The sequence below is a fragment of the Nomascus leucogenys genome, chromosome 8 (genome assembly GCF_006542625.1).
Source record: "Nomascus leucogenys isolate Asia chromosome 8, Asia_NLE_v1, whole genome shotgun sequence".
Classification (NCBI taxonomy): domain Eukaryota; kingdom Metazoa; phylum Chordata; class Mammalia; order Primates; family Hylobatidae; genus Nomascus; species Nomascus leucogenys.
This window is the reverse complement of record NC_044388.1, coordinates 21,160,578-21,186,891: the sequence shown is the minus strand read 5'-3', so window position 1 is coordinate 21,186,891 and position 26,314 is coordinate 21,160,578. Positions and strand designations below refer to the sequence as shown.

Sequence of the window (26,314 nt, the reverse complement as noted above, 5' to 3'; positions counted from 1 at the left end):
ACCTCCACGTGCGAGTCCGGGGCCGTTCCCCACCTCCCCCCGCTACCTCCGCCCCGGGCTCCGCCCACCACGCCTGAGGCGCGCGCCTGGGAGCCGGGACACCTGGCCACCCTCCCCCGGCCCGCGCCCCTGCCGACTCCCCCGCCCCGCCCGCGCCCCGGCCCCGCGCCCACCCTTGCGGCTTCCTCCGCCCGCCCCTCCCGTCGCGGGAGGCGGGGGGCACCAGCGAGCGCGGCGGCGTGGCCAATGGGCGCTCGGCTTACTCTGGCCTCTCCCCCGCGCGGCCGCCAATCGCGGCGGGCGGTGGTGGTAATATTGTGGAGTTTGGATGCCGCCGCTGCCGCGGGCTGGAACGACGCGGCCGCGGGGGCTGCCAGGGTATTTCGGGAAGGGGGCGTGAGGAGGCGGCGGCGGCGGCAGCGGCGGGTAGGGCAGGCAGCAGAGGGAAGGAGAAAGAAAGGAAGGAAGAGGGCGGGGAGTCCTCAGAGGAGGAGGCGGGACGGGCCGGGCTCCTTACCTCTCGGCGGCGGCGGCGGCGGCGGCGGCGGGCGGCCGGGGAGGCGGCGCCGCCCCCTGCCCGCGGTCTTCTCGGCGCAGTCGGCCGCGGACCCGCTGGTCCCGGGCAGCGGCTAAGGCTACTGGTGCGGGAGCAGTGGGCCGGGCGGCGGCGGCAGCGGCGGCGGCGGAGGAGGAGGCTGGAGTGGGCGCGGAGGCGACCGCCATGGCGTTCCTCAAACTCCGCGACCAGGTAGGTGAGGGGCTGCAGGGCGGGATCGCGCCGTCCGGGTAGGAAGGGAAGCAGGGCGGACGGGCAGTGTGGGCCGCTGGGGCGCCCGCTCGGCGGGGTGGTTGCGAGGGAAACGGGGGTCCTGCCCCGGGGACCTGCGCGAGACGGCGGGCCGGGGTCCGCTGGCGACCCGCTTGTCAGAGCTGCCGGGGCCCGGGTGAAGCCCACGTGCCGCCGGGGGTCTAGCCGCTGCAGCAAGAGGGGCGGGTTCCATGCTCACCGCCCTCGCGTCGGGCGAGCTGCCGGGCAAGCGCTTCCTCTTTCCTGCCAGGTGAGGCTCGGGCCTAACAGGTGGCTTCCCGGCTGCCGGGCGGGAGCAGTACTGGCGGCCGTGACCCAGGGTCACGACCTTGTTCTGTTTGCTTGGCTAGGTAGTGCGAGGTACTCTCTCTCCGGGTTAAAGGCAGTTGATTCCGCTTAGAGACTAGTTGCAAGTTTCCAGACTTGTTTTCTTTTGACATTTTGTGCACCATGTTGTTACTTTTCTTGACTTAGGAAGAGCTGGTCAAGGAATACAAGTCAAAAAGACTTGTAACTCTCTGGAACTGAAAAACTACTTTGTATCTAGGAACGAAATCGCAACTGTATCTGAATGTTTTATACACCTAAACATTTGGAAAGATGAGTAATAAGGCTTTTGAAAGATCCGGACGCTGCCAAACATTTTCCCCGTCTTTTAAGGAAAAGGAAAATTAATGTGTGACATTTAACATTAATTTGTCATAGGACACTTGCTAGTGTTAACAACTTATTTTTGCCATTTGTTTTCCTGAACAGAAGATGTTGAACAGATTTGAAGGGAAAATAACTTTCATGTTTTGGGAAACTATTTTGAAAGTGAGCACCCCGTTGGCGAAAACAATGGAGAAGAACCTGAGACTATTTTTTATATTAATAAAGATTGCACCTTAAATTCTGAATCTAAGTAATATCAAGAATTCTCATTTCATAAGTGAATTTTATGTTTAGGCTGATCGCAGACCTTGTGTATCATTTGGTATCAGAATGGTCTTCCCTGGTGTTAACATCAGGGCATGATACTTTGAAAAACTACAGTTTAGTCAATACAGTTTATACCTTGTATTTCAAATTATACACCTATTCTGTCCTATAAGAGAGCCACTAGCCACATGTATCAATTTAATTGAAATTAAACCAAGTTCCTTAGTTTTGCTAGCCACATTTTAAGTGCTCAGTAGCCACATGTAGCTATTGGCTATTGTATTGAATAGGACAGACATAGAACATTTATCTCAGTTCAGATAGTTCTTCTGGACAGCAGTGTTAGAGAATAGCAGGTAAAGCAGTTATAGCAGAAACCATTTCTGCTAATTCCAGTACAGTCCGTGCATCTTATACTCTTAACAATGTGAAACTCAAGATCTGGATTTTCCAGTAACCTTTACCAGTCAAATGGCACTTTGTGCTTCCATTGTTAATGGTTGAAGTAACGACTGATCGATGTTTTCCTTTGTTTCTAGTCCTGCATTTTTGAAAAGGTTGTTTTTGTGATTTAGATTACTATGTGCATTAGAAATTTGGTGAACTTTTAGGAGAGCCTCATATTTGATTCACCATCAGGTTTTAACAGAAACAGGATTGTGTTTTTCAGGATTGTGTTAAGCAAAAGTGCAACTGGATTTTATTCTGGAATTGCAATTGTGAGAAAATTGTGATGCCACTCCAGTCTTATGTATACCCATTAATATTCAGTGGTAATATTGAGCTTTAAAATGCCACTTGCGGCCAGGCGCGGTGGCTCACGCCTGTAATCCCAACACTTTGGGAGGCCGAGGCAGGCAGATCACTTGAGGTCAGGAGTTCAAGACCAGCCTGGCCAACATGGTGAAACCCCGTTTCTCTTAAAAATACAAAAATTAGTCGGGTGTGGTGGCACGCACCTGTAATCCCAGCTACTCTGGAGGCTGCGACAGTAGAAGTGATTGAACCCGGGAGACAGAGGTTGCAGTGAGCGGAGGTCGTGCCACTGCATTCCAGCCTGGGCAACAGAGTGAGACTCCATCCCCCACAAAAAATAAATGTCACTTGTAAATCTAATGGTCGGGGAAAAAGAACGTTGAGGTTTACCTCTAAACTACTAAGTAATTGGCTCATCTGGTCTCTCTTTTGGAAGACTTTGAGAAATAAGTTTGGTTTTGCCTAGTTTAAAGGGAATAGTTGTTTTTAGAGGGTATCTTATATGTTGTTTTATTAGCCATTGGAAATGATGGTAAAAGTGAAATAGCAAATATTCTTAAACTTTCCCATCTACAGGAAAAGCAGGTCAGCTAGATTATTTTGTTTGGAGTAATGGAGAAGATACGGGTAAGGACATAGAGACTTCTAAAGCTGGGTGGTACTGGCCATCACTTTTAGCTCAAAAGCCTTATATACACTTGACATAGGAAGTAGTAGAATGTACTTTTCTAGGTCTGTTTCCCTATTCACCTTGTGTTTTGTTTTCTTCTGGCTTTGTAAAATACAGTTTAATACATATAAGCTACAAATGCAAAAGGGTTGTTTTTCTTTGTTCATTTAAGCATCAGGAGGGTTCTAGATGGTTTAAACATAAAATCAGTAAGTAAAGCAATTTGTTCTCATAGCCAATCAATTTGAATAAGATAATTTTCTCTCATTTTGTGCCACCACCTAATTATGGGGGTAAGAAGTTATTACTGCATTACTTTCTGACTATGAGTAGATGAAAATGATTTTTAATTGTAAACTGAAAATAATTTGTTTTCTGTTTATAGGAATGGACACATTTTTTCCTTGAATTTTCACTTTAGTTTGAATAAATTTGTGACAATTGCAGGGTTTTTTCTAATATCAGTGTTACGGTTTTCATTCTTGCAGTTGGTATGTTAAAATGTAATCATCCACAATTACATTTTAATTTGTGAGCAGTACACCCTAATAAGAAGGGTAGAAGATCATTGTTTAGGGATCACAGACTCACAACCAGTAAGTTAAATGGTAATTGACATTGGGCTTCAGTGTTGAGAAGACAATAGGGAGTAGTGGACATCATGGCAAATATGAACAACAAGTATGTTAGTGGCTGCCTAGCTTCAAGCCATTGTTACAGTGCTGGTGTGCCTAGCATTTTTAGAACTCCATTTTTTTTTCTTTTTGGAAGCCAGAAATCCAGATTGCTAGACAAAACCTCTCTCTACAGGTATTTGTAAACGTTGGCAAGTCGGTAGCTACCATTGACAACAATTAATGCTTTGGTTTTTAAAAAGGACTAGTAAGGAACCAGTTTTTATAACTGCTGGTTTAGATCAGTTTGAAAAAACAAAACTACAAAGTAAGATTCCCATTAAATACGGTTTTCTTCTAGATAAAACGGCCAGTGTGGTCAAAACACTTTTTACAAATTGCAATAAAGCCTACATACCATAAAGTTCACCCTCTTAAAGGGTACAGTTGAGTGGTTTTTAGTATGTTCACCAAACTGCAAACCATTATCACCATCCAATTCGAAAATATTTTTATCATTTCCAAAAAGAAACCCCATACCCATTAGCTGTTACTCTCCATTTTCGCTTTCTCCCAGCCCTGGCAGCCACTAATCTGCTTTCTGTCTCTGAATTTGCCTATTCTGGATATCTCAGATAAATGGAATCATACAATATGTGGCTTTTTGTATCTCATTCACTTAGCATATTTTTAAGGTTCTTCCATGCTGTGCAGGAATCTGTTGGTCATAAATTTTTGTATCATGTTTAGGAATTCCTAAAAGAAGTTTCTGTACTCAGGTCATCTCACTGCCTTCCGTAGTATGCATATGTGTAATCTAGGATAGTATTTATTTTTGTTTTTGGAATTTGTTTAATGAACTTTGTTTGCAGCAGTACTAAAGGGTAATAGCTTTTACATTTGGATCATTTTTGTGTAGGAGCCATCTTTGTGTGCTCCCTTATGGGTTAATGGTGAGGACTGATACGTTTAAGGTGTTGGGTTTTTTTTTTGTTTTTTGTTTTTTTAAACAGGGTTGGCATATATCAGTGAGAAAGGTGTTGGATGAATGTAAGTAACTTAACCACTATTTTGGATAGTTAATAAGTTCTTATTTGATCAAGTACACACTAAGAGTGGAGCATTGTTTGATCTTTGAGGAAAAAAAACACAAAAAAATGACGATTCTTGGGAAATCTTACAGTAGGGGATACAGAATGGATGAAATACTTGAAGAAGAACACTGATGCCCAGATATTCAGGTACTCTATGTAGCAGGTGTCTTCCTGTTTTTTTTTTTTGTTTGTTTGTTTGTTTGTTTTTGAGATGGAGTTTTGCTCTGTCACCAGGCTGGAGTGCAGTGGCACGATCTTGGCTCACTGCAACCTCTGCCTCCCTAGTTCAAGCAATTCTCCTGCCTCAGCCTCCCTAGTAGCTGGGACTACAGGCGCCCACCACCACACCCAGCTAATTTTTGTAATTTTAGTAGAGACGGGGTTTCACCTTGTTGGCCAGGATAGTCTCAATCTCGTGACCTTGTGAGCCACCCACTTTGGCCTCCCAAAGTGCTGGAACTACAGGCGTGAGCCATCACGCCCGGCGTGTCTTCCCATTTTGTGCTGGAGATGACGGGACACAAGGGTGGAGTAGCTACCATCTCTACCCTTAGAAGAGGGAAAAAAAACGCATAGATGTAGGGTAAGTGAGATACATCACATGAAAAGGCTTATAGAGGCTGAAGGAAAACGTGGAGCATATTAATTGAAAATATAACATACAGTTCAAAAACAAGTTCTCTGTTTCCTCACTTTTTGGATACCTTTTGCAATACAAAATAGAACCTGGTGAGCTCCATAAGAGGTGCAGATAACGTGTTTCAGAATTTAAAAGGATCAGATAACCTGATTGTAAGTGGAGGGAAGCCTTCATGGCAGGGGAGGTATTTTAGGTTCACCAGAAGTATATGTGGATGTTGAAAGCAAGCAGTTGTCAGTGAAAGCAACAAGAGGGAACTGTGAAGGCAAGCCAGGAAGGATGGTTGGGATAATCAGGAGATAGTCTTGATTGGGGTGTGTAGTTGGAAAAGAGAAGATAAATTAGCTAAGTTAACAGTGACTACATTAAGTACTTTGAATCCCAGGCTGAGAAGTTTGAACTTCATTGGTAAGTGATGGGACGTTTGAGCTGGGCCTCCTTAAAATAGGGCCAGCGAAGGTTTTGGCAAGAATGTGCCGGTATGTATTTTACTCAAGAGGATTTATAACTTTATTAGATCCTCAGAGGGGTCCATGATCACTGAAAGTTAGATAACCATTACAGGTTTTGGAAGAGTAGATTACAAAAGGCAGACAAACAGGGACACCCAAGACCAGTTAGGTAGCTACTGCTGTAAATCAGAACATACGTAAAATATTTTAGTACAGAACATTAAGTACTAGGCAAAAGTTTGAATCAGAGTGAGTATATCTTAAAATATTTCTCATAGCTATATTAATGACCTGTTTGTATCTACAATTGAGTGTCTTGGAGTCGTATGATAATTGGTAATTTTTTGGATACATAGTTCCACTAGGGTAAATTCAACATTATAAAAATACAATTAAACATTGATTATAGGGCCAGGCACGGTGGATCACGCCTGTAATCCCAGCACTTTGGGAGACCGAGGCGGGCAGATCACGAGGTCAGGAGATCGAGACCATCCTGGCTAACACGGTGAAATCCTATCTCTACTAAAAATACAAAAAAGCCGGGCGTGGTGGCGGGCGCCTGTAGTCTCAGCTACTTGAGAAGCTGAGGCAGGAGAATGACATGAACCTGGGAGGCGGAGCTTGCAGTGAACCGAAATCGTACCACTGCACTCCAGCCTGAGCGACAGAACGAGACTCCATCTCAAAAACAAAAAAACAAAAAACATTGATTATGGTAGTTCAAGAGCAGATAACCCAAATAGTTATATTTGGGATACATTAAGTTTTTTCAGCATTTTGTCTAATTTCCTTTTTAATTTTCTAGTCTAATGTAAAATTTATATTCAGTGAATGTACTCATTCTGGACTGGGGTGAGATGCCAATGGAAAATACCCTGTACCTGGAGGAAATAATTAAGGATTAGGTCTTTTGTTTTGAATAATGTATCCTGTGGGCGGTTCACATCCTATCAAATCAGTCACAAAGTCATACCTTAAATTTAAAGCCAAAATTAATGAAATTATTAGTTACTTAAAACAGTAATGTTTTAAACTGTTACTGGGGTATTGTATACAATGTAAAGTTGAAATGGTTTAATTTTTCAAATATTTTAGGTTTAATTTCCATTCCCATCCCTCATCCCCAATTTTTAGTTATGCTATTAAATTATTCATTCACCCTCCTTAAGCAATAATGCTTTAAAAAAAAGTTACCAGGATTCTTCTATATGTATGCTGATTGGCTTACATAGTACAGTCTGGATAGAATTATTACGCTTATTAACTTTTTTGAGAAGACTAATTTTGCCTAGTCAATTTAAGTTGACATTGAGTGAGTGGCCCAGGCTGGAGTGCAGTGGCGCAATCTCGGCTCGCTGCAAGCTCCACCTCCCAGGTTCACGCCATTCTCCTCTCTCAGCCTTCCAAATAGCTGGGATTACAGGCACCCGCCACCATGCCCGGCTAATTTTTTGTATTTTTAGTAGAGACGGGGTTTCACTGTGTTAGCCAGGATGGTCTGGATCTCCTGACCTCGTGATCTGCCCGCCTGGGCCTCCCAAAGTGCTGGGATTACAGGCGTGAGCCACCGCGCCCAGCCTAAGTTGACATTCTTATTGGTAAGGGTTTACTTATCTAGATTTATCTATTTATACGTTTAAAGGTATGTATTTTCTATTCCTCAGGATTTAAGGCCAAAGATAATATTAAAACATCTAGCACAAGACAGTTAAAATACTTTAAAAAGAAAATTGTGTAGAGAAATACTTGTTTCAGAAGCTTAGAATAAGAGTTGTTATAGATGAGCATTACATTTATTTCCTGTTACCAAAAATACTAAAGAAATACAGGTTTTATAATAAGCATAAATTAGTATAGAGAGGCAGCCTTTTCTCTTGAACAATTTCTGTGTTAAAAAGTTTGATCTTTTTTTATATTTTAACCAGCATTATTGGGATGTAATTCACACACACACTTAAACTGTACAATTCAGTGTTTTTTAATATATTCACAAAATTGTGCAAGTACCACCATAATCAATTTTAGAACATTTTATGACAAAAACCTCTTACCCCTAAACTATCAACCCCCAAACCTCCATTCTTGCCAGCTTCTTGACAACTACTATTCTGTCTCTGTAGACTTTTCCTGTTTCACTTAGTGTGTTTTCAGGGTTCATCCACTTTGCAGCAAGTATCGGTATTTATTTTTAATTGCTGAATAATCCATTGTGTGGATATACCATATTTTCTTTATCCATTCATCAGTTCATGGACATTTGTGTTTACATTTTTTGGTTGTTATGCTGATATAAACATTTGTGTACAAGATTTTATGTAGACATAAGTTTTCATTTATCTGGGATATGGGAATGGAATCATTGGGTAATATGGTAACTCTGTATTTAGCCTTTTGAGGAACTATTCTGTTTTCTAGAGTGGCTGCACCATTTTTCATTCCCAGCAGCGTATGAGCATTCCAGTTTCTCCACATCCTCAATACTACTCGTTATTGTCTGTCTTAAATTATAGCCATCCTAGTGTGTCTGAAGTTGTATCTCTTTTATTTATTTATTTATTTATTTTTGACACAGAGTCTCACTTTGTGACTCAGGTTGGAGTGTAGTGGCATGATCATGGCTCACTGCAGCTTCAACCTCCTGGGCTCAAGTTATCCTCCTGCCTCAGTTCCCCAAGTAGCTGGGACTACAGGTACATGCCACTATTCACAGCTAATTTTTTTTATTTTTGGCAGAGAGGGGTTTTTGCCATGTTGCCCAGGCTGGCCTTTAATTTATGAGTTCAAGCGATGTGCAGCCCTCCCCCTCCCCGGCCTCCCAAAGTGCTAGGATTACAGGTGTGAGCCACTGCACCTAGTCATGAAGTAGTATCTTATTGCAGTTTTGATGGCTAATGATGTTGAGCATCTTTTTGTGTGCATATTGGCCATTTGTGTGTCTTTTTTGGAGAAGTATTTATTTGTGATAAGGATATAGGAAAAAAAAAAAAACCCAGTTTCTTTTACTATAATCTGACAACATAGAATGCTTTTGTGAGCAAATGTGTCACATTTCAGTTTTCCCCCACATACCAAGGAAGCAACCAGTTCTTCAGCAAATTCTCCATTGTACACCAGCTAGATGTCCTCTCATTCAGTTCATTTCTGACACTGTCTACCTGTAGATATTGTCAGATTCACAAGTGCAGTCCCACAAGACTGCCTCCACTTCCGATGCCAGTTGCAAGCCCCAAGTTGTTTTACTTGGGCTTCTGATGACTGGCTATAAATTGGAGTTCCCATGACCCCCTCCTTGGGTTTGATTAATTTGGTGGAGCAGTTCACAGAACTCAGGGAAAACCTTATTTTTACTTATTTATTCTAAAGGATGTTACAAAAGGATACAGATGGAAGAAATACATAGGGTGAAGTATGGCAGAAAGAGTAGAAGCTTCCATGCCCTGTCTGGGGATGCCACTGTGCAGGAATCTCCGTGTGTTCAGCCCAGAAGCCCCCTGAACCCAACAGAAGAGAAGACAGAGACAGTAGGCAAGAAGGCCATGTAAAGATGGGGCAAAGGTTGGAGTCTTGCAGTTCCAAGCTAGTGAACTCCAGGAGCCCAGATGCTGGAAAAGGCAAGGAAGGACTTCCCCTTAGTGTTCAGAAGGTCACCTTGATTTCAGGCTAGTACTCTCCACAACTGTGAGAGAATACATTTCTGTTTTTTTAAGCTACCAAATTTATGGTCATCTGTTATGGTCATTTGTTAGCCCTAGGGAGCTAATATAAGGAAAAGTTTTTAGCTCTTACATTAAGGGCTGTGATCCATTTTGAGTTGTTTTGTATATGCTATGAGGTAGGATTTCAACTTCTCTCTCTCTCTCTCTCTAGATATATATATATATATATATATATATATATATATTTATTTATTGCATGTAGATACCCAGTTGTCCCAGTGCCATTTGTTGAAAAAACTAGTCTTTCCCCCATTGAATTGTCTTGGCATCTGTATCATAAATCAGTTGACTCTAAATGTGAGAGTTTATTTCTGGGCTCTCAGTTCTATTCCGTTGGTCTATATGTCTGTCCCCATGCCAGTACCATGCTGTCTTGGTAACTGTAGCTTTGTAGTGTACAGAGTCAGAGATCGCTTCCAACCCCACTTTAACCTCTTACTAGGCTTTTCAGCTGAGTCTAGAAACCACATTGACACCAGGCAGATTAACGAGAAAAATGTACAAATTTAATAAGTTTTCTGTATACATGGTGATCTTCACAAGAGATTGAATTCTGAAGAAGTGACCAAAGCAAGATGCTTTTGTACTTTTTCGAAAAAGAATGATAAATTTGAGGAAAAATGATAGAACAAAGAAAATCTGGCTGGGGCAGAAAATTTTCTAGGGGAATAACTAGGAGATATATTGGGGAGGGGTGTGAAACAGGTAGAAGATAAGGATTACTTCCTTAAGAATATTTATTCAGGTCCATTGTAGCTTCCAATTCCAAGTCTCTGGAAGTAAGGGTTATTTTTCTCTACCTGGTATGGTGAGGGTACCCCTCCTAGAGGAATCTTTATGTCTTGCTGCGTGTAGGAAGAGACAGGTTAGCTCACCCTGTCTTTGTAGAAAACTACAATTTCTCTGAGGTTTTCAACTCAAAATAATCACTATACCAATCTGACTTATATCTTGGAATGACAGATCCTTCACTCCTTCAGTAGTAAGCTTGAAAGTGGGAAGTGCAAGTCTTCCAACTTTGTTTTTGTTTTTCAAGATTTTGGCTTTTATGGGTCACTTGCATTCCCATATTTTAGCATCCATGGGTCAACTTCTGCCAAAAAGACAGTTGTAATTTCGATAGGTATTGCATTGAATCAATAGATCAATTTGGGAAATATTGCCATCTTAATGATAATAGTCTTTCCATGAACATGGGATGCTTTCCATTTATTAAGGTTCTTTAATCTCATCGTATCTTGTAGTTTCAAGAGTACAAGTTTTGGACTTTGTTAAATTTCTAAGGTTTTAAAATGCTATTGTGTATGGAATTTTCTTATTTTTAGGTTGTTTATTGGTAATATATAGAAATACAAGTGATTTTATATATTGCTCTTGAATCCTACAACTTTGTTGAACTTTCTTATTAGCACTAATACTTTTTTAGTGGCTAGAGATAATTTTCCGTGACTAGAGATAATTTTGCTTTTTTCTTTCCAGTCTGGTTGCTTTTTATTTCTTGCTTGCTTGCCCAGACTAGAACCTCCAGTACAATGTTCAGTAGAAGTGGTGAGAGTAGACATCCTTGTCTTGTTCGTGATCTTTCATCATTAAGTATGATGTAGCTGTTGGTTTTTCATAGATGGTTTTTATTAGGTTGAGGAAGTTCCTTCCTATTTCTAGTTTATTGATTGTTAGCTGCTGCTATTTTGTTTTGTTTTGTTTTTGTTTTTGTTTTTTGAGATAAGGTCTCACTTTGTCACCCAGGCTGTAGTGCAGTGGTGTGATCATGGCTTACTTGCAGCCTCGACCTCCTGGGCTCAAGCGATTCTCCCACCTCAGCCTCCTGAGTAGGTGGGACCACAGGCATGCGCCACTATGCCTGGCTAATTTTTTAATTTTTTTGTAGAGATAGGTCTCCCCCTGTTGCCCAGGCTGGTCTTCAGCCTTTAGGCTCAAGTGATCCTCTTACCTTGGCTTCCCAAAGCACTGGGATTACAGGTGTGAGCCACTGCATTCAGCCATTGTTAGCTTCTTAAACATGGATTAAATACTAGCCCCTGTCTTGGGCATTGTAGCTATTTGGGTATAATGAAAGTTTAGGAAAGAAAAATCCCCTGGTTTTAACCAAGATCACATTATTGTCAGAGCTTCTTCATTCTTAAGACTTCCAAATACTGTTTCTTTAGTGGTGATTCCCAAATTTGTGGCTCTGGTTTTGAGTTTTCACCTAAGTTTGAATCTCTCTAACATCTGCCTATTTGATGATTCCAGTTAGCTACATTTGTGTTGCCCCAAATTCAGCATGACTGTTTGTAAATTTATTTGACTCTGATTTTATGGTGCATCAAGTGCTATACCAGACTCAAAAGGACACAAGAGTGTGTTTGGAGAACTGTCAAGAAGTAAATATGGTTGCAACACAGAGGACTTGAAGTGAGAAGAGAGGACCCTGGTGGAGATAAGGGCGAAATCATGCAGATCCTGTGTGCTGAGTTCTAAGTTGGAACTTTATTCTGAAAGCAATGATGAGCCACTGGAAGAGGCAAAGCAGGGAATCGGTGCAGGATTTTGTTTTGAGTCAATTCTGGAAGATAGTATAGAATATAGGTTTGTCTTGAAGGTGAAGCTGGAGGAAGGTGGAACTGGTAGGAAGTGCTATCCATTTGAAAAGCTGTTTGACCTAAGACACTGGCAAAGGGGATGGATTCCAGAGATACTTAGGATGCAAAATTGATAGGACTTGATAACTGGATAGTAGGGCTGACGGAGAAGGATGACTCTTCAGTGACTCCTGGGGATTTGACTAGAGGGCCTACGTGGATAGAGCATGCTGGAAGAGCTGGTTTGAAGGTGAGGTGAATTCAGTTTTGGATAGATTGAGGACATCTAAATGGAGAAGTGTTGTTACAGTAGGCAGTTAAATGTGAGGCTGGGCTTTTAGGTGATAATTAAAGTGAATGAGGTCACTCAAGGAATGAGAAAAACCTCATGGCCCAGCAGAGTATCATGGAAAATATGGAATGAATGGAGGAAAGAAAACCTAAGAAGCTACTAGAGTTAGGAAGAAAGTCATATGAGATTGCTATCACAAGCAATCCCAGTTGCACCCTATATTCTCTTAGGCATGAAGTCTTAATTTTTTCATCACTTTTTAGTTTTTATTTAGTACATTCTTTTAAATTTTTCATGGAAATGTTTCTTGTTTGCTCCAAGTTCTTTACTTTATAAGCCATTGTTTCCTAACTTTGGAGCATACATCAGAATCACTTGGCAAGCTTAAACACAGATTCTTTGGGATCCTATTAGACCTGCTGAATGATGATCTCCTGGAGGTAATGCCCCGGAATCTGTGTCTTAAAACCTCTTGTGGTAAAGACCAGCTTGCTGTTTACCAAACTTGTTTTCTTTTCTCCCAGGCCCCAGCTAACTTATATTTACTACACCTTTTGTGTTTGGGGATGGCCATATGATTGAAATCTGGCCATAGGAAATAAAGCAGAAGTGTGGAGTGTTACTTTAGTCCTGGCAAATAGAAACCTCCCTTGAAAGATTCTCTTTCTTTTCCACCTGCTGGCTGGGTGATGGTTGCCAGAGCAACTTTGGAAATGAGGGGTCAAAGAGAACTGAACTTCCTTCAGCCTGGGTTGTCTCCAACCTCCTCAGGCACACCCAGCTGATCGTTTAGATAGATTTTTTGACTTTATGTGAGCATGAAATAAAAATAACCTATTCTGTTAAGTGGTAATTTGGGATTTATCCATTACAACATCCACTGTTACTTTAATCAGTGGAGCTCCTTAGATTGTTATAAAATGGTCAGAATTTAGGAACTGTTGCCCTTGGTTTATACTGTTTGTATTTTTTAACGCATTTATATGGTAGGTAAGCTTTCAGCTATTGACTTCCAGACCCTGTATATATTGTTTGTGAAAGCAGCCTCATGGGCTTTACCCTGCAGAGCCACAGAGGCAGAGCTGCCCAAGGCCTTGAGAGCTCACCTCTTGCATCAGTGTGCCCTGGATGTGAGACATGGAGTCAAAGGAGATTATTTTGGAGCTTTAAGATTTAATGACTGCCCTGCTGGGTTTCAGACTTGCATGGGGCCAGTAGCCTCTGTTTTGGCCAGTTTCTCCCATTGGAACGGGAACATTTACCCAATGCCTGTACCTCCATTGTATCTTTCAAGTAACTAACTTGTTTTTGATTTTACAGGCTCGTAGATGGAAGAGACTTGCCTTGTCTCAGATGAGACTTTGGGCTTGGGCTTCTGAGTTAACGCTGGGATGAGTTAAGATTTGGGGCGACTATTGGAAAGGCGTGGTTGGTTTTGAAATGTGAAAAGGACATGAGATTTGGGAGTGGCCAGGTGTGGAATGATATGGTTTGGCTGTGTGTCCCCACCCAAATTTCTTCTCAAATTGTAATCTCCACATGTCAGAGGAGGGGACTGGTGAGAGGCTATTGGATTGTTGGGGCAGATTTCCCCCTTGCTGTTCTCTTGATTAGTGAGCGCGTTTTCACGAGATGCAGTGGTTTAAAGTGTATGGCACATACCCTTACCTCCTGCTCCACCATATTAAGACGTGCTTGCTTCCCCTTCGCCCTCCACCGTGATTCTAAGTTTCTTGAGTCATACTTTTTATTAAGCCTGTGGAACTGTGAGTCAATTAAACCTCTTTTCTTTGTAAATTACCCAGTCTCAGGTAGTTATTTATAGCAATGTGAGAGTGGACTAATACGTGAAGGTTAACAACAGCTAGCTTTTAAGGGATGTATAAGCGGACTTCAGCATCAGGGTGAGCAGTGGAGTTTAAACCAGATAGAATAGCAGGTGTGGTATTAGTCAAGTAGATCTAATAAGTAGCCTAATCCAAGGCATAGGCAGGTAGTTAGAAACTAGCATGTCTGTAATAGCCTGAATGATTGAAATAGAGATGTCTGCGATCAAGAAACTTCAACAGATAATGCCAAGGAGCTGTAATCTTTTAGACATTCTCGGGACAAAGAGGGCCTAGTTGGAGTATTTCCCAATTGAGAAGCTAGTCAAGAGGGATAAATGTAATATGGAATATATATACTTTAGAAATGTTCTGGAAGATTGTGTATATGTTATGTAACAGTTAATCCACTCATTTAATAATAGGTGACTTGCTATTTTGAAGAAATGCATTTTAAGTTATTTTTAAAATAGTGATATGGTTTGGATTTGTGTCCCTGCCTAAATCTCATGTCTACTTGTAATCCCCAATGTTGGAGGTGGGACCTGGTGGGAGGTGACTGGATCATGGGGGATTTCCCCCTTGGTACTGTTCTTTTTTTTTTTTTTTTTTTTTTTGAGACGGAGTATCGCTCTGTCGCCCAGGCTGGAGTGCAGTGGCGCAATCTCAGCTCACTGCAAGCTCCGCCTCCCGGGTTCACGCCATTCTCCTGCCTCAGCCTCTCCGAGTAGCTGGGACTACAGGCGCCCGCCACCACGCCCGGCTAATTTTTTGTATTTTTTAGTAGAGATGGGGTTTCACCATGGTCTCGATCTCCTGACCTCGTGATCCGCCCACCTCGGCCTCCCAAAGTGCTGGGATTACAAGCGTGAGCCACCGCGCCCAGCCCCCCCTTGGTACTGTTCTACATTCTCGGGAGATCTGGTTGTTTAAAAGTGCCTAGCACCCCCCCGTCCCCATCTTGCTCCTGCTCCAGCCATGTAAGATATGCCTGCTTTTCCTTTGCCTTCTGCCATGATTATAAGTTTCCTGAGGCCTCCCCAGAAGCAGAAGCTGCTATGCTTCCTATACAACCTGCAAAACTGTGAGCCAATTAAACCTCTTTTCTTTGTAAATTACCCAGTTTCAGGTATTTTATAGCAGTGTGAGAACCGACTAATACAAATAGAGTCCCTTAATAAAACAAATTCTCATTCAGTTAATCTTTTATTATAAAACTGAATTTCTGTATATCATCTTCACTTAAATTTAAGTGCAGTGACTGTTTAACTATTACAGATTATCAATACAGAGATTATTTTGCATGTCTTGGTGTTTTATTGGTTTTAGAACCTCCTATGTTTTAACTATTAAAGTATTATTTTTAATGTCACTAATCAACCTGTTCGTATTTTTGTCTCCTTACTAAAAATATTCTGCCTTATAAGCCTTCCAGATCCATTATAAAATCACATGAACCCTTTACCTGCTCACCTTCTTGTTCTGTTACTTTCTTGGAGCCTTAGTTTTGAGATTGAGATTTTTTTTTTTTTTCTCTGACCACAACTTCTTTCATTGTCGGTTCTCCCACTTGTTTACCTACAGTGAATATGAACTCTGCTGTGTTGGAACCTACTTTATCTAATCTGTTTGGTTCCCTTTGGCCACAAACTGACCTCTTGAGAAGTCTTGACCTTGTGATTTGAGCAATATTATCTATAATAGCGTTTTCTGAAGTATGGGACAGTTTTTACTACCAGTGTATTTCTTGAGATTTTGTTTGGGTGGCCAGTCTACTTTAATTACTAGATATTGATTGATATTTCTTTGCTCACAGTCCAGAATCAGTCCAGACTGGGGGTTGTAGGCATAATTATCCCATGCCTGCTTTATTCTGGGCTATTTGAGGGTCTCGCAGCTCACTTCATATCAACTGTTAGAGAGCTTTATTCTTCATTTTGTTCTCTTCAATACCCATCCCCTTTTTCTTCAACTATCACCTACCCTACCCAGCTTTCATTCCTGCATTTCCACCTCAACCTCCCTTCCTTTAGCCCTTTTGGCCCAACTTTTTAAGCCTTAACTCCTAATATACACACACTTTCAATCTTCTCCTTTTCATCTCCATCTTCTGCCTCTTGCAACTTGCCCATTGCTTTCGTATTGATACCCTTGCTTATTGTAAATTGTTTTATTTCTACACTTTGATTTTTGCCTCTTTTTTTTCTTACTTTTGGCTCAAACTGGCCTACTGTACTCTTAATTCTATCTGTATCTGAAATTTAGATGTATTGTTGCTCTTATTTGTATTCATATTTTTACCCATTGCCTTCTTGATACCTTTCCTTATTGTAAATTGTTTTATTTCTACACTTTATTTTTGCCTCTCTCTTTTTTTTTTTTTTCTTATTTTTGGCTCAAACTGGCCTACTGTACTCTTAATTCTTTATCTTTATCTGAAATTTAGATGTATTGTTTCTCTTATTTGTATTCATTTTTTTACCCATTGCCTTCTTGATACCTTTCCTTATTGTAAATTGTTTTATTTCTACACTTTAATTTCTGCCTCTCTCTTTTTTTTTTTTTTTCTTATTTTTGGCTCAAACTGGCCTACTGTACTCTTAATTCTATCTTTATCTGAAATTTAGATGTATTGTTTCTCTTATTTGTATTCATTTTTTTACCCATTGCCTTCTTGATACTTTTCCTTATTGTAAATTGTTTTATTTCTACACTTTAATTTCTGCCTCTTTTTTTTTTTTTTTTCTTATTTTTGGCTCAAACTGGCCTACTGTACTCCTAATTCTATCTTTATCTGAAATGTAGATGTATTGTTTCTCTTATTTGTATTCATTTTTTTACCCATTGCCTTCTTGATACCTTATTGTAAATTGTTTTATTTCTACATTTTAATTTCTGCCTCTCTCTTTTTTTTCTTATTTTTGGCTCAAACTGGCCTACTATACTCTTAATTCTATCTTTATCTGAAATTTAGATGTATTGTTTCTCTTATTTGTATTCATTTTTTTACCCATTGCCTTCTTGATACCTTTCCTTATTGTAAATTGTTTTATTTCTACACTTTAATTTCTGCCTCTCTCTCTCTTTTTTTTTTTTTTCTTATTTTTGGCTCCAGCTATTCTACTGTACTCTTAATTCTATCCTTATTTGAAATGGAAGTGTATTGTTTATCTCTTATTTTTCATTTTTTTTGCACTTCTCCTGCCACTACATATTGTTGTATATTGGTGTCCGATGGACCCTATTAAGATTCTGATGCTCAGATGGGGCAAAACCAGGTGATAGAGTTTGGATGTGTGTTCTTGCCCACATCTCATGTTGACACGTAATCTTTAGTGTTGGGGTCGGGGTCTGGTGAGAGGTGATTGGATCATGAGGGCAGATTTCTCATGAATGGTTTAGCACCATCCCCTTGATGATGTCCCTGTGATAGTGAGATCTGGTCGTTTAAAAGTGTGTGGCACCTCTCCACTTGATCTCTCTTGCTCCTACTTTCACCATGTGATGTGCCTGCTACCTCTTTGCCTTCCACCATGATTGAAAGCTTCTTGAGGCATCCCTGGAAGCAGATACCACTATGATTCCTGTATAGCCTGCAAAAGCATGAGCCAATTAAACGTCTTTTCTTATAAATTACCCAGTCTTGAATATTTCTTTATAGCAAGGCAAGAACAGTCTAATATACCAGATAAGCAACACTCTTTACATAATTTAGCCTTAACAAGGCTTGTTTCTGTCCGGGTATGCTATATATAGTAGTATAACTTTAAAAATCTTGTTTTCTTCAGTATAAAGCAGTAAATCAAAGTTGTTTGAGTTGAATTTCTTTGGTTAGTGAAAACATCCCCATCAGCATATGTCAAGTTTAAATATTAATATATGTAATATTCCAAAAAAGCCAAACTTTTATTTATCTTTTAAAAAATTTTTGTTTTTAACTTTTGTGGGTACACAGTAGGTGTGTATATTTATGGGTTACAGGAGCTATTTTGATACAGGCATGCAGTGCATATACTAACCACGTCAGGGTAAATGGAGTATCCATCACCTCAAGCATTTGTGCTTTGTGTTACAGACAACCCAATTATGCTCTTTTATTTATTTTAAAATGTTCGTTTAAATTATTTTTGACTATAGTCACCCTGATGTGCTGCCAAATGCTAGGTCATATTCATTCTTTCTATTTTTTTCTACCCATTAACCCTCCCCACCCCTCCATCCCCCAACTACCCTTCCCAGCCTCTGATAACCATCCTTCTACTCTCTGTCTCCATGAGTTCAATTGTTTTAATTTTTAGCTTCCACAAATAAGTGAGAACATGCAAACTTTGTCTTTTTGTGCCTGGCTTATTTCACTGAACATAATTACCTCCAGTTCCATGTTGTTGCAAATGACAGGCTGTGATTCTTTTTTATAGCTGAATAGTATGTGTGTATGGACCATATATTCTGTATTTGTTAATGGACGTTTAAGTTGTTTCCAAATCTTGGTTATTGTGAATAATAACCAAGGTTTTTATATATAATATGCATATTATATATCAATTATTATAAAATAATATAAAAATTATATCTAATGTTATATATAAATATTATACACAATATATAACATTATACATATAAATTATGTCTATATAATAACATGGGAGTGCAGATATCTCTTCGATATACTGATTTCCTTTCTTTGGGTTATACCAAGCAGAGGGATTGCTGAATCATATGGTCGTGCTAGTGCTATTTTTAGTTTTTAGAGGAACCTCCAAACTGTTCTCCCTAGTGGTTGTACTAGTTTGCATTCCCACCAACAGTGTACAAGGGTTCCCTTTTCTCCACATCCTCTCCAGCATTTGTTATTGTCTGACTTTTGGATAAAAGCCATTTTAACTGGGGTGAGATGATAGTAGTTTTGATTTGCATTTCTCTGATGCTCAGTGATGCTGAGCCCCTTTTCATTTACCTGTTTGCCGTTTACATGTTTTGAGAAATGCCTATTCAGATCTTTTGCCCATTTTTTTTTTATTGGGTTATTAGGTTTTTTTTCTATACATTGTTTGAGCTCCTTATATTCTCTGGTTATGAATCCCTTGTCAGAGAAATAGTTTGCAAATATTTTGTCCCATTCTGTGGGTTGTCTCTTCACTTTGTTGATTATTTCTTTTGCTGTGCAGAAGCTTTTTAACTTGATGTGAAAATATTTTCTCCCATTCTGTGGGTTATCTCTTCACTTTGTTGATTATTTCCTTTGCTGTGCAGAAGCTTTTTAACTTGATGTGACCCCATTTGTCCATACTTGCTTTGATTGCCTGTGCTTGTGGTGTATTAGCCAAGAAATCTTTGCCCAGTCAATGTCCTGAAGAGTGTCCCAGATGTTTTCTTTCAGTAGTTTCATAGTTTGAGGTCTTAGATTTAAGTCTTTAATCCATTTTGATTTGATTTTTGCATATGGCAAGAGGTAGGGGTCTTCATTCTTTTGTTTTGTTTTGTTTTGTTTTTCTTTTTTTGAGACACATTCTTGCTCTGTTGCCCAGGCTGGAGTGCAGTGGCGTGATCTCGGCTCACTGCAACCTCTGCCTCCCAGGTTCAAGCAGTTCTGCCTCAGCCTCCTAAGTAACTGGGATTACAGGCACATGCCACCATGCCCGGCTAATTTTTGTATTTGTAGTAGAGGTGGTGTTTTGCCATTTTGGCCAGGCTTGTCTCAAACTCCTGACCTCAAGTGATCCGCCTGCCTTGGCCTCCCAAAGTGCCGGGATTACAGGTGTGAGCCACCGCACCTGGCCAGGAGTCTTCATTCTTCTGCATGTAGAGATCCAGTTTTCCTAGCACCGTTTATTGAAGAGACTACTCTTTCCCTAATGTGTATTCTTGGCACATTTGTCAAAAATGAGTTCATTGTAGGTATGTGGATTTATCCCTGGGTTCTCTATTGTGTTCCACTGATCTATGTGTCTTTTTATGCTAATACCATGCTGTTTTGGTTAGGAGAGTTCGGTTGCATAATTTGAAGTCAGGTAGTGTGATTCCTCTAGTTTGTTCTTTTTGCTTAGGATAGATTTGGCTATTCTGGGTCTTTTGTGGTTCCATATAAATGTTAGGATTGTTTTTTTCTATTTCTGTGAAGAATGTCATTGGTATTTTGTCATTGGCCTTGCATTAAATCTGTAGATTTCTGTTGACAGTGTGAACATTTTAATGATATTGATTCTTCCAATCCATGAACATGGAGTATCTTTCCATTTTTTGTGTGTCTTCGTCAATTTTTTGCATCAGTGTTTTATAATTTTCATTGTAGAGGTCTTTCACTTCTTTGGTTAATTCCTAGTATTTTATTTGTAGCTGCTATAAATGGAATTACTTTCTTGATTTCTTTTTCAGATTGTTTGCTGTTAGCATATAGAAATGCTGCTGAGTATTGTATGTTGATTTTTGTATCTTGCAACTTTACTGAATTTATCAGTTCTAATAGTTTTTTTGTGTGTGTGTGGAGTCTTTAGGTTTTTTCAAATATAAGATCATATCATCTGCAAACAAGGACAATTTGACTACCTTTCCACTTTGGATGCTCTTTGTTTCTTTCTCTTGTCTGATTTCTCTAGGACTTCCAGTACTATGTTGAATAACAGTGGTGACAGTGGGCATCCTAGTTGTGGTCCAGATCTTAGAGGATAGACTTTCCGTTTTTCCCCATTCAGTGTGATACTAGCTGTGGGTCTGTGGTATTTGGCTTTCATTATGTTGAGGTGTGTTTCTTCTGTATCTAGTTTTGTGAGAGTTTTTATTATGAAGGGATGTTGAATTTTATCAAATGCTTTTTCAAGCATCAGTTGACATGATTATATGGTTTTTGTCCTTCATTTTGTTGATATGATGTATCATATTAATTGATTGTGTTGAACCATCCTTGCATCCCTCGGGGGATAAGTCCCACTTGGTCATGATGGACGATTTTTTTTAGTGTGTTGTTGAATTTGGTTTGCTAGTATTTTGTTGAGGATTTTTGAGTCAATATTACTCCGTGATATCGGCCTATCGTTTTCTTTTTTTTTTTTAATGTGTCTTTGTCTGGTTCATGTATCATGTTATTATTTACCCTGCAGATGGAAATTTGACCCACTCTTCAGGTAGCCTTCTGTCTGAGCCACATTGATTCTGAAATGTGATTATAGTTTTCACTGGTTCGGTGTTCCTGTGTGCTGAATCAACATGTCAGAAAATCTTCCCTTTTACCCACTTTAGTTCTCTCCAGCTGTAATTCAGTTATTTTTTGTTATGTTTTCCACAGCTAAGATCCTGAACAGCTGATCAGCCTTTCAAGTTGGATTAAAAGAGCTGGTGATTGGTTAGATCACTGTTTTTTTTTTTTTAACAGTTTATTGAGGTATAGTTTATATACCATAAAATTCATAAAATGTCTTGAGTGCAATTTGTTTTTAGTAAATTTAAAGAATTTTGCACCCATCATTACAAACCAGTTTTAGAGTATTTTCATCACCCCAAAAAGATACCTTGTACCTACTTTGCAGTTACTCCTAGTCCCACCTCCAGCCCCAGGCCACCATTGAATAATGGTTTTATTTTATAAACTTTTATGGACATTTTATATAAGTAGAGTCATATGATATGTGATCATTTTTTGTCTGGCTTTTAAAAATTTGGTATAAATGTTGTTGAGGTTCATTCATGTTGTAACATGTATTAATTGGTTCTTCATTGCTGAATAGTATTCCATTGTATGGATATATCACATATTGTTTATCCATTCACAAGTTGTTAGAAATTTGAATTGTTTCCCATTTTTGGCAACTATGAGTAATACTGCTGTGAATATTCACATATGAGTCTGTGTATAGACACATTTTAACTTCTCTTGCAAAGATTTTTTTTTCTTTTTTTTTTTTGAGACAGAGTTTTGTTCTTGATGCCCAGGCTGGAGTGCAGTGGCGCGGTCCCTGCTCACTGCAACCTCTACTTCCTGGGTTCAAGTAGTTCTCCTGCCTCAGCCTCCCAAGTAGCTGGGATTACAAGCATGTGCCACCATGCCTGACTAATTTTTTTTATATTTTTAGTAGAGATGGGGTTTCACCATGTTGGCCGGGCTGGTCTCGAACTCCTGACTTCAGGTGATCTGCCCACCTCGGCCTCCCAAAGTGCTGGGATTATAGGTGTGAGCCCACCATGCCTGGCCGCAAAGATTCTTGAGTAGAATTGCTGGGTCATATGATAAGCTTATGTTTAATGTTTTAAGAATAGCCAATTTGTATGATTCCTATTATATGCTGCTGGATTTGGTTTGCTGATATTTTGTTAGGATTAAAAAAAATCTCTATTCGTGTGATATCTTTGTCTGGCTTTGGTATTAAGGTAATGTTAGCCTCATAGAGGGAATTAGGAAGTATTTTCTATTGAAGTATCTAGATGAGTTTGTGAAGGATTAATATTATTTCTTTAATGTTTGGTAAAATTCACCAGTGAAACTATGTGGGCCAAGGCTTTTCTTTGTGGGAAGATTTTAATTACTAATTTCTTTAGCTGATAGAGTTCTATTCATACTTTCTATATCCTCTTCAGAGTCAGTAATTTGTGTCTTAGAACTTATTTTTTTCTAAATTGTTTACATTTGTTTGTATACAGTTGTTCATAATATTCCCTTAAAATTCTTTTAATTCCTCTAAGTTCAGTAGTGATACCCTGTCTTTCATTCCTGATTTTGGTAATTAGTGTCTTCATTTTTTTTGTTTCTGGTTAGCTTAATTAAAGGTTTGTCAGTTTTATTAGTCTTTTTAAAGAACCAAATTTTGGTTTTCATTTTCTTCTTTTTCTTTTTTCTGTTTCATTGATTCTTTCTCAAATATTGATCATTTTTTCCCCTCCTACTTGTGTTGGGTTTGGTTTGCTGCTCTTCTTCTAATTTCTTAATGTTGAAGCTCACTTGATAATCTTCTTTTTTAACATTGCTGTGCCCAGCTATAATTTTCCCTCTAAACACTGCATTATCTGTATCCTGTAAGTATTGATGTGTTTTGTTTACATTTTCATTCTGCTCAGAATGTATTCTAAATTCCTTTTGATTTTTCTCTCTAGTCCATTGGTTATTTACAGGTGTCTTGTTTAATTTTCAAACATGTTTGGATTTCTGAAATTTCTTTTTATCATTGATTTCTAATTTACTTACACTGTGATTGAAAAACATTTTTTTGTTTCAGTTCAGTTCTTTTAAATTTGAGACTCGTTTTATGACCTAGCATGTGATCTGTTTTGGAAATTGTTTTATATGTGCTTGAGAATAAGTTATATTGCTGTTGGGTAGAGTCTTCTATAGATGTCAGTTAGGTCAAATTTATAGTGTTGTTCAGATCTTCATTGCTAATTCCCCGCTTTCTTGTTTATTTATTGTTAGGGTGGAACATAGAAGTCTCTAATCATTATTGTTAAATTGCCTGTTGCCCCTTCATTTCTGTCATTTTTTTGATTTCCCTATTTTGGGACTGTTTTGTTAGCTCCATATGGTTTTTTTGTTTTGTTTTTTTTGAGACGGAATCTCGCTCTGTTGCCCAGGCTGGAGTGCGGTGGCGTGATCTTGGCTCACTGCAAGCTCCGCCTCCCAGGTTCAGGCCATTCTCCTGCGTCAGCCTCCCAAGTAGCAGGGACTACAGGCGCCTGCCACCACGCCCAGCTAATTTTTTGTATTTTTAGTAGAGATGGGGTTTCACCGTGTTAGCCAGGATGGTCTCGATCTCCTGACCTTGTGATCTCCTGACCTTGTGATCTGCCTGCCTCAGCCTGTTATTACAGGTGTGAGCTGGGATTACAGGTGTGAGCCACCACGCCCAGCCTGTTAGCTCCATATGTTTGTTTTATCTTCCTGTTGAATTAATACTGTTAATGTTATAAAATGTTCCTCTTTGTCTCCAGTAACTTTTTTTGACTTAAAGTCTATTTTGTCAGATCCAAATATAACTCCTTCAGCTCTCTTATGGGTATTCTCTGTGTGGTATATGTTTTTCCATCATTTCAGCCTGCTTGTGTCTTTGAATCTAAAGTGTTAGGTAGACAGCATATAATTAGGTATTGCTTTTTAAGTCCAATCCAACAATCTGTTTTTAATGGGGTGTTTAATCCTTTTATATTTAATATTACTTTTGAAATGGTTGGATTTGTATCTCAGTTGCTATTTGTTTTCTATACATCTCATGTCTTTTATGTTCCTCTTTTATCACCTTTTCTATTTTCTATTTGATTTTTTAAAATTATGTTTTTAGTGTTTGTTCCATCGCAGTCTACCTCAGATTAATAATGATTGTTACATACTAATAGTCCTCCAGTATAACTCTATTTTCTCTCGTCTCTTTTACTATTGTGATGTATATTATGTTCATTTATGTAATAAACCCACCAGTAATGTTTTAATTATTGCTTTGTGTAGAGTTTATCTTTTAAAGAAGAGAAGAAAGAGAAAAATATTTATAGTCTTTTATATTAATGTATGTATTTACCACTTTCAGTATTCTTTTTTATTGTGGATTTGAGTCACCATCTAGTGTCATCTCTTTTTTTCAATATAATTCATTCCCTCCCATTTTTGTGCTTCATTTTCATATATATTATATCTTTATATGGGATAAACTTGACAATCCAATTTTATAATTGTTTTATGCAATTACCTCTTAAGAGAAGAAAAAAGTAGAAGTTATATTTATACAGCCTTTTATACTGCCATTTTTCCTTTACCTGTAATTACCACTACCAGTGCTCTTTATTTCTTCATGTGGATTCATTACTGTCTAGTGTCACTTTTGTCCTGGAGAACTTCTTTAGCATCTGTCTTTCATCTATATCCCCTGAAGAATACATTTTAGAGTTAGCCAGTTTACTCCCATGTTCTCAATTGGGGATCATATTCCTTATGATCTTACGTGTGGTATTAGTTGACTAAGGATTGTGAAGGGATGGCACAAGATGAGGCTGGGAGAGAAGTTATGTAGAGGTCAATTTCTTAGTACCTTACGTTCTAAGCTATGAGACTTGAACCTTATTCTTATAGCTGTGGGGGCAACCATTGGAAACTTTTATACAGAGTTCTGTCCTCAGATGTGAGGAAAGGACTTTTCAAAGATGGGTTCTAAATGCTTGTTTAGAGGTGGCAGCGACAAGCCACAGGCTCTAAGAGGAAGGTGAATCTGCCTTTTTTTTTTTTTTCTGATTCCTCCTTCTCTATGGTTTCAGGCAATTAAAAGCTATTTATATCCAAATAGCTATTTTCTTGTAGGCATAAAATATTTGCCTATTTGTGGCAGAATGCAATATAGTTTGTAGAATGGGAACCATGATAGCGTTGTGTGAGATTTGCAAAGCCACTATTACAGGATGAACAGATTGCTTACTGTTTGTGTGTATGGAATGAGGTGTGTATTGAAAAATTAGATAAAACATCCTCTGGCATCTGACCTTTGTTTTTAATTCTATTTTTCTTTTTTCTTTTTTTTTGATACAGATCTGGCAAGACTGGAGAAGTCTATGCTCTTTTGCCCAGGCTGGAGTGCAGTGGTGCGATCTCAGCTCACTGCAACCTCCATCTCCCAAGTTAAAGAGATTCTCATGCCTCAGCCTCCCGAGTAGCTGGAATTACAGGTGTGCGCCAACACGCATGGCTAATTTTTATATTTTTAGTAGAGATAGGGTTTTGCCGTGTTGGCCAGGCTGGTCTCGGACTTCTGGCCTCAAGTGATTGACCCACTTCTGTTTTTAATTCTTAAAGGAAGGTTGGGTATTATCAGCAGTTCTTTTTATTACTTGTGACGTAACAGGGAAGTGTTTGATCTTTACTTTCTAAAAATATATTTGGTACCCACAACTTTAGTATTTTTAACCATAGAAATATCCTTTCTGTAAATATATAAATAGCTTTGTTTTTGCTTCTTAGAAAAAAACTGAAGAGCAGAA

The 26,314-nt window shown here is 39.2% G+C and overlaps 1 protein-coding gene across 2 annotated transcripts in view; it reads left to right on the top strand.

Annotated features, from left to right (window-relative positions):
- The first annotated feature begins 314 nt into the window (after positions 1-314).
- The window catches only part of ANKRD28 (ankyrin repeat domain 28), a 194,319-nt gene continuing 168,319 nt past the window's right edge, over positions 315-26,314 (top strand). Inside the window, exon 1 of one of the 2 annotated variants that reach the window (XM_030816857.1) lies at positions 315-748. In XM_030816857.1, the coding sequence (XP_030672717.1) occupies positions 722-748 (27 nt within the window). In that variant the 5' untranslated portion in view covers positions 315-721. The remainder of the gene's footprint in view (positions 749-26,314) is intronic. The other variant, XM_030816858.1, reaches the window with a different exon arrangement.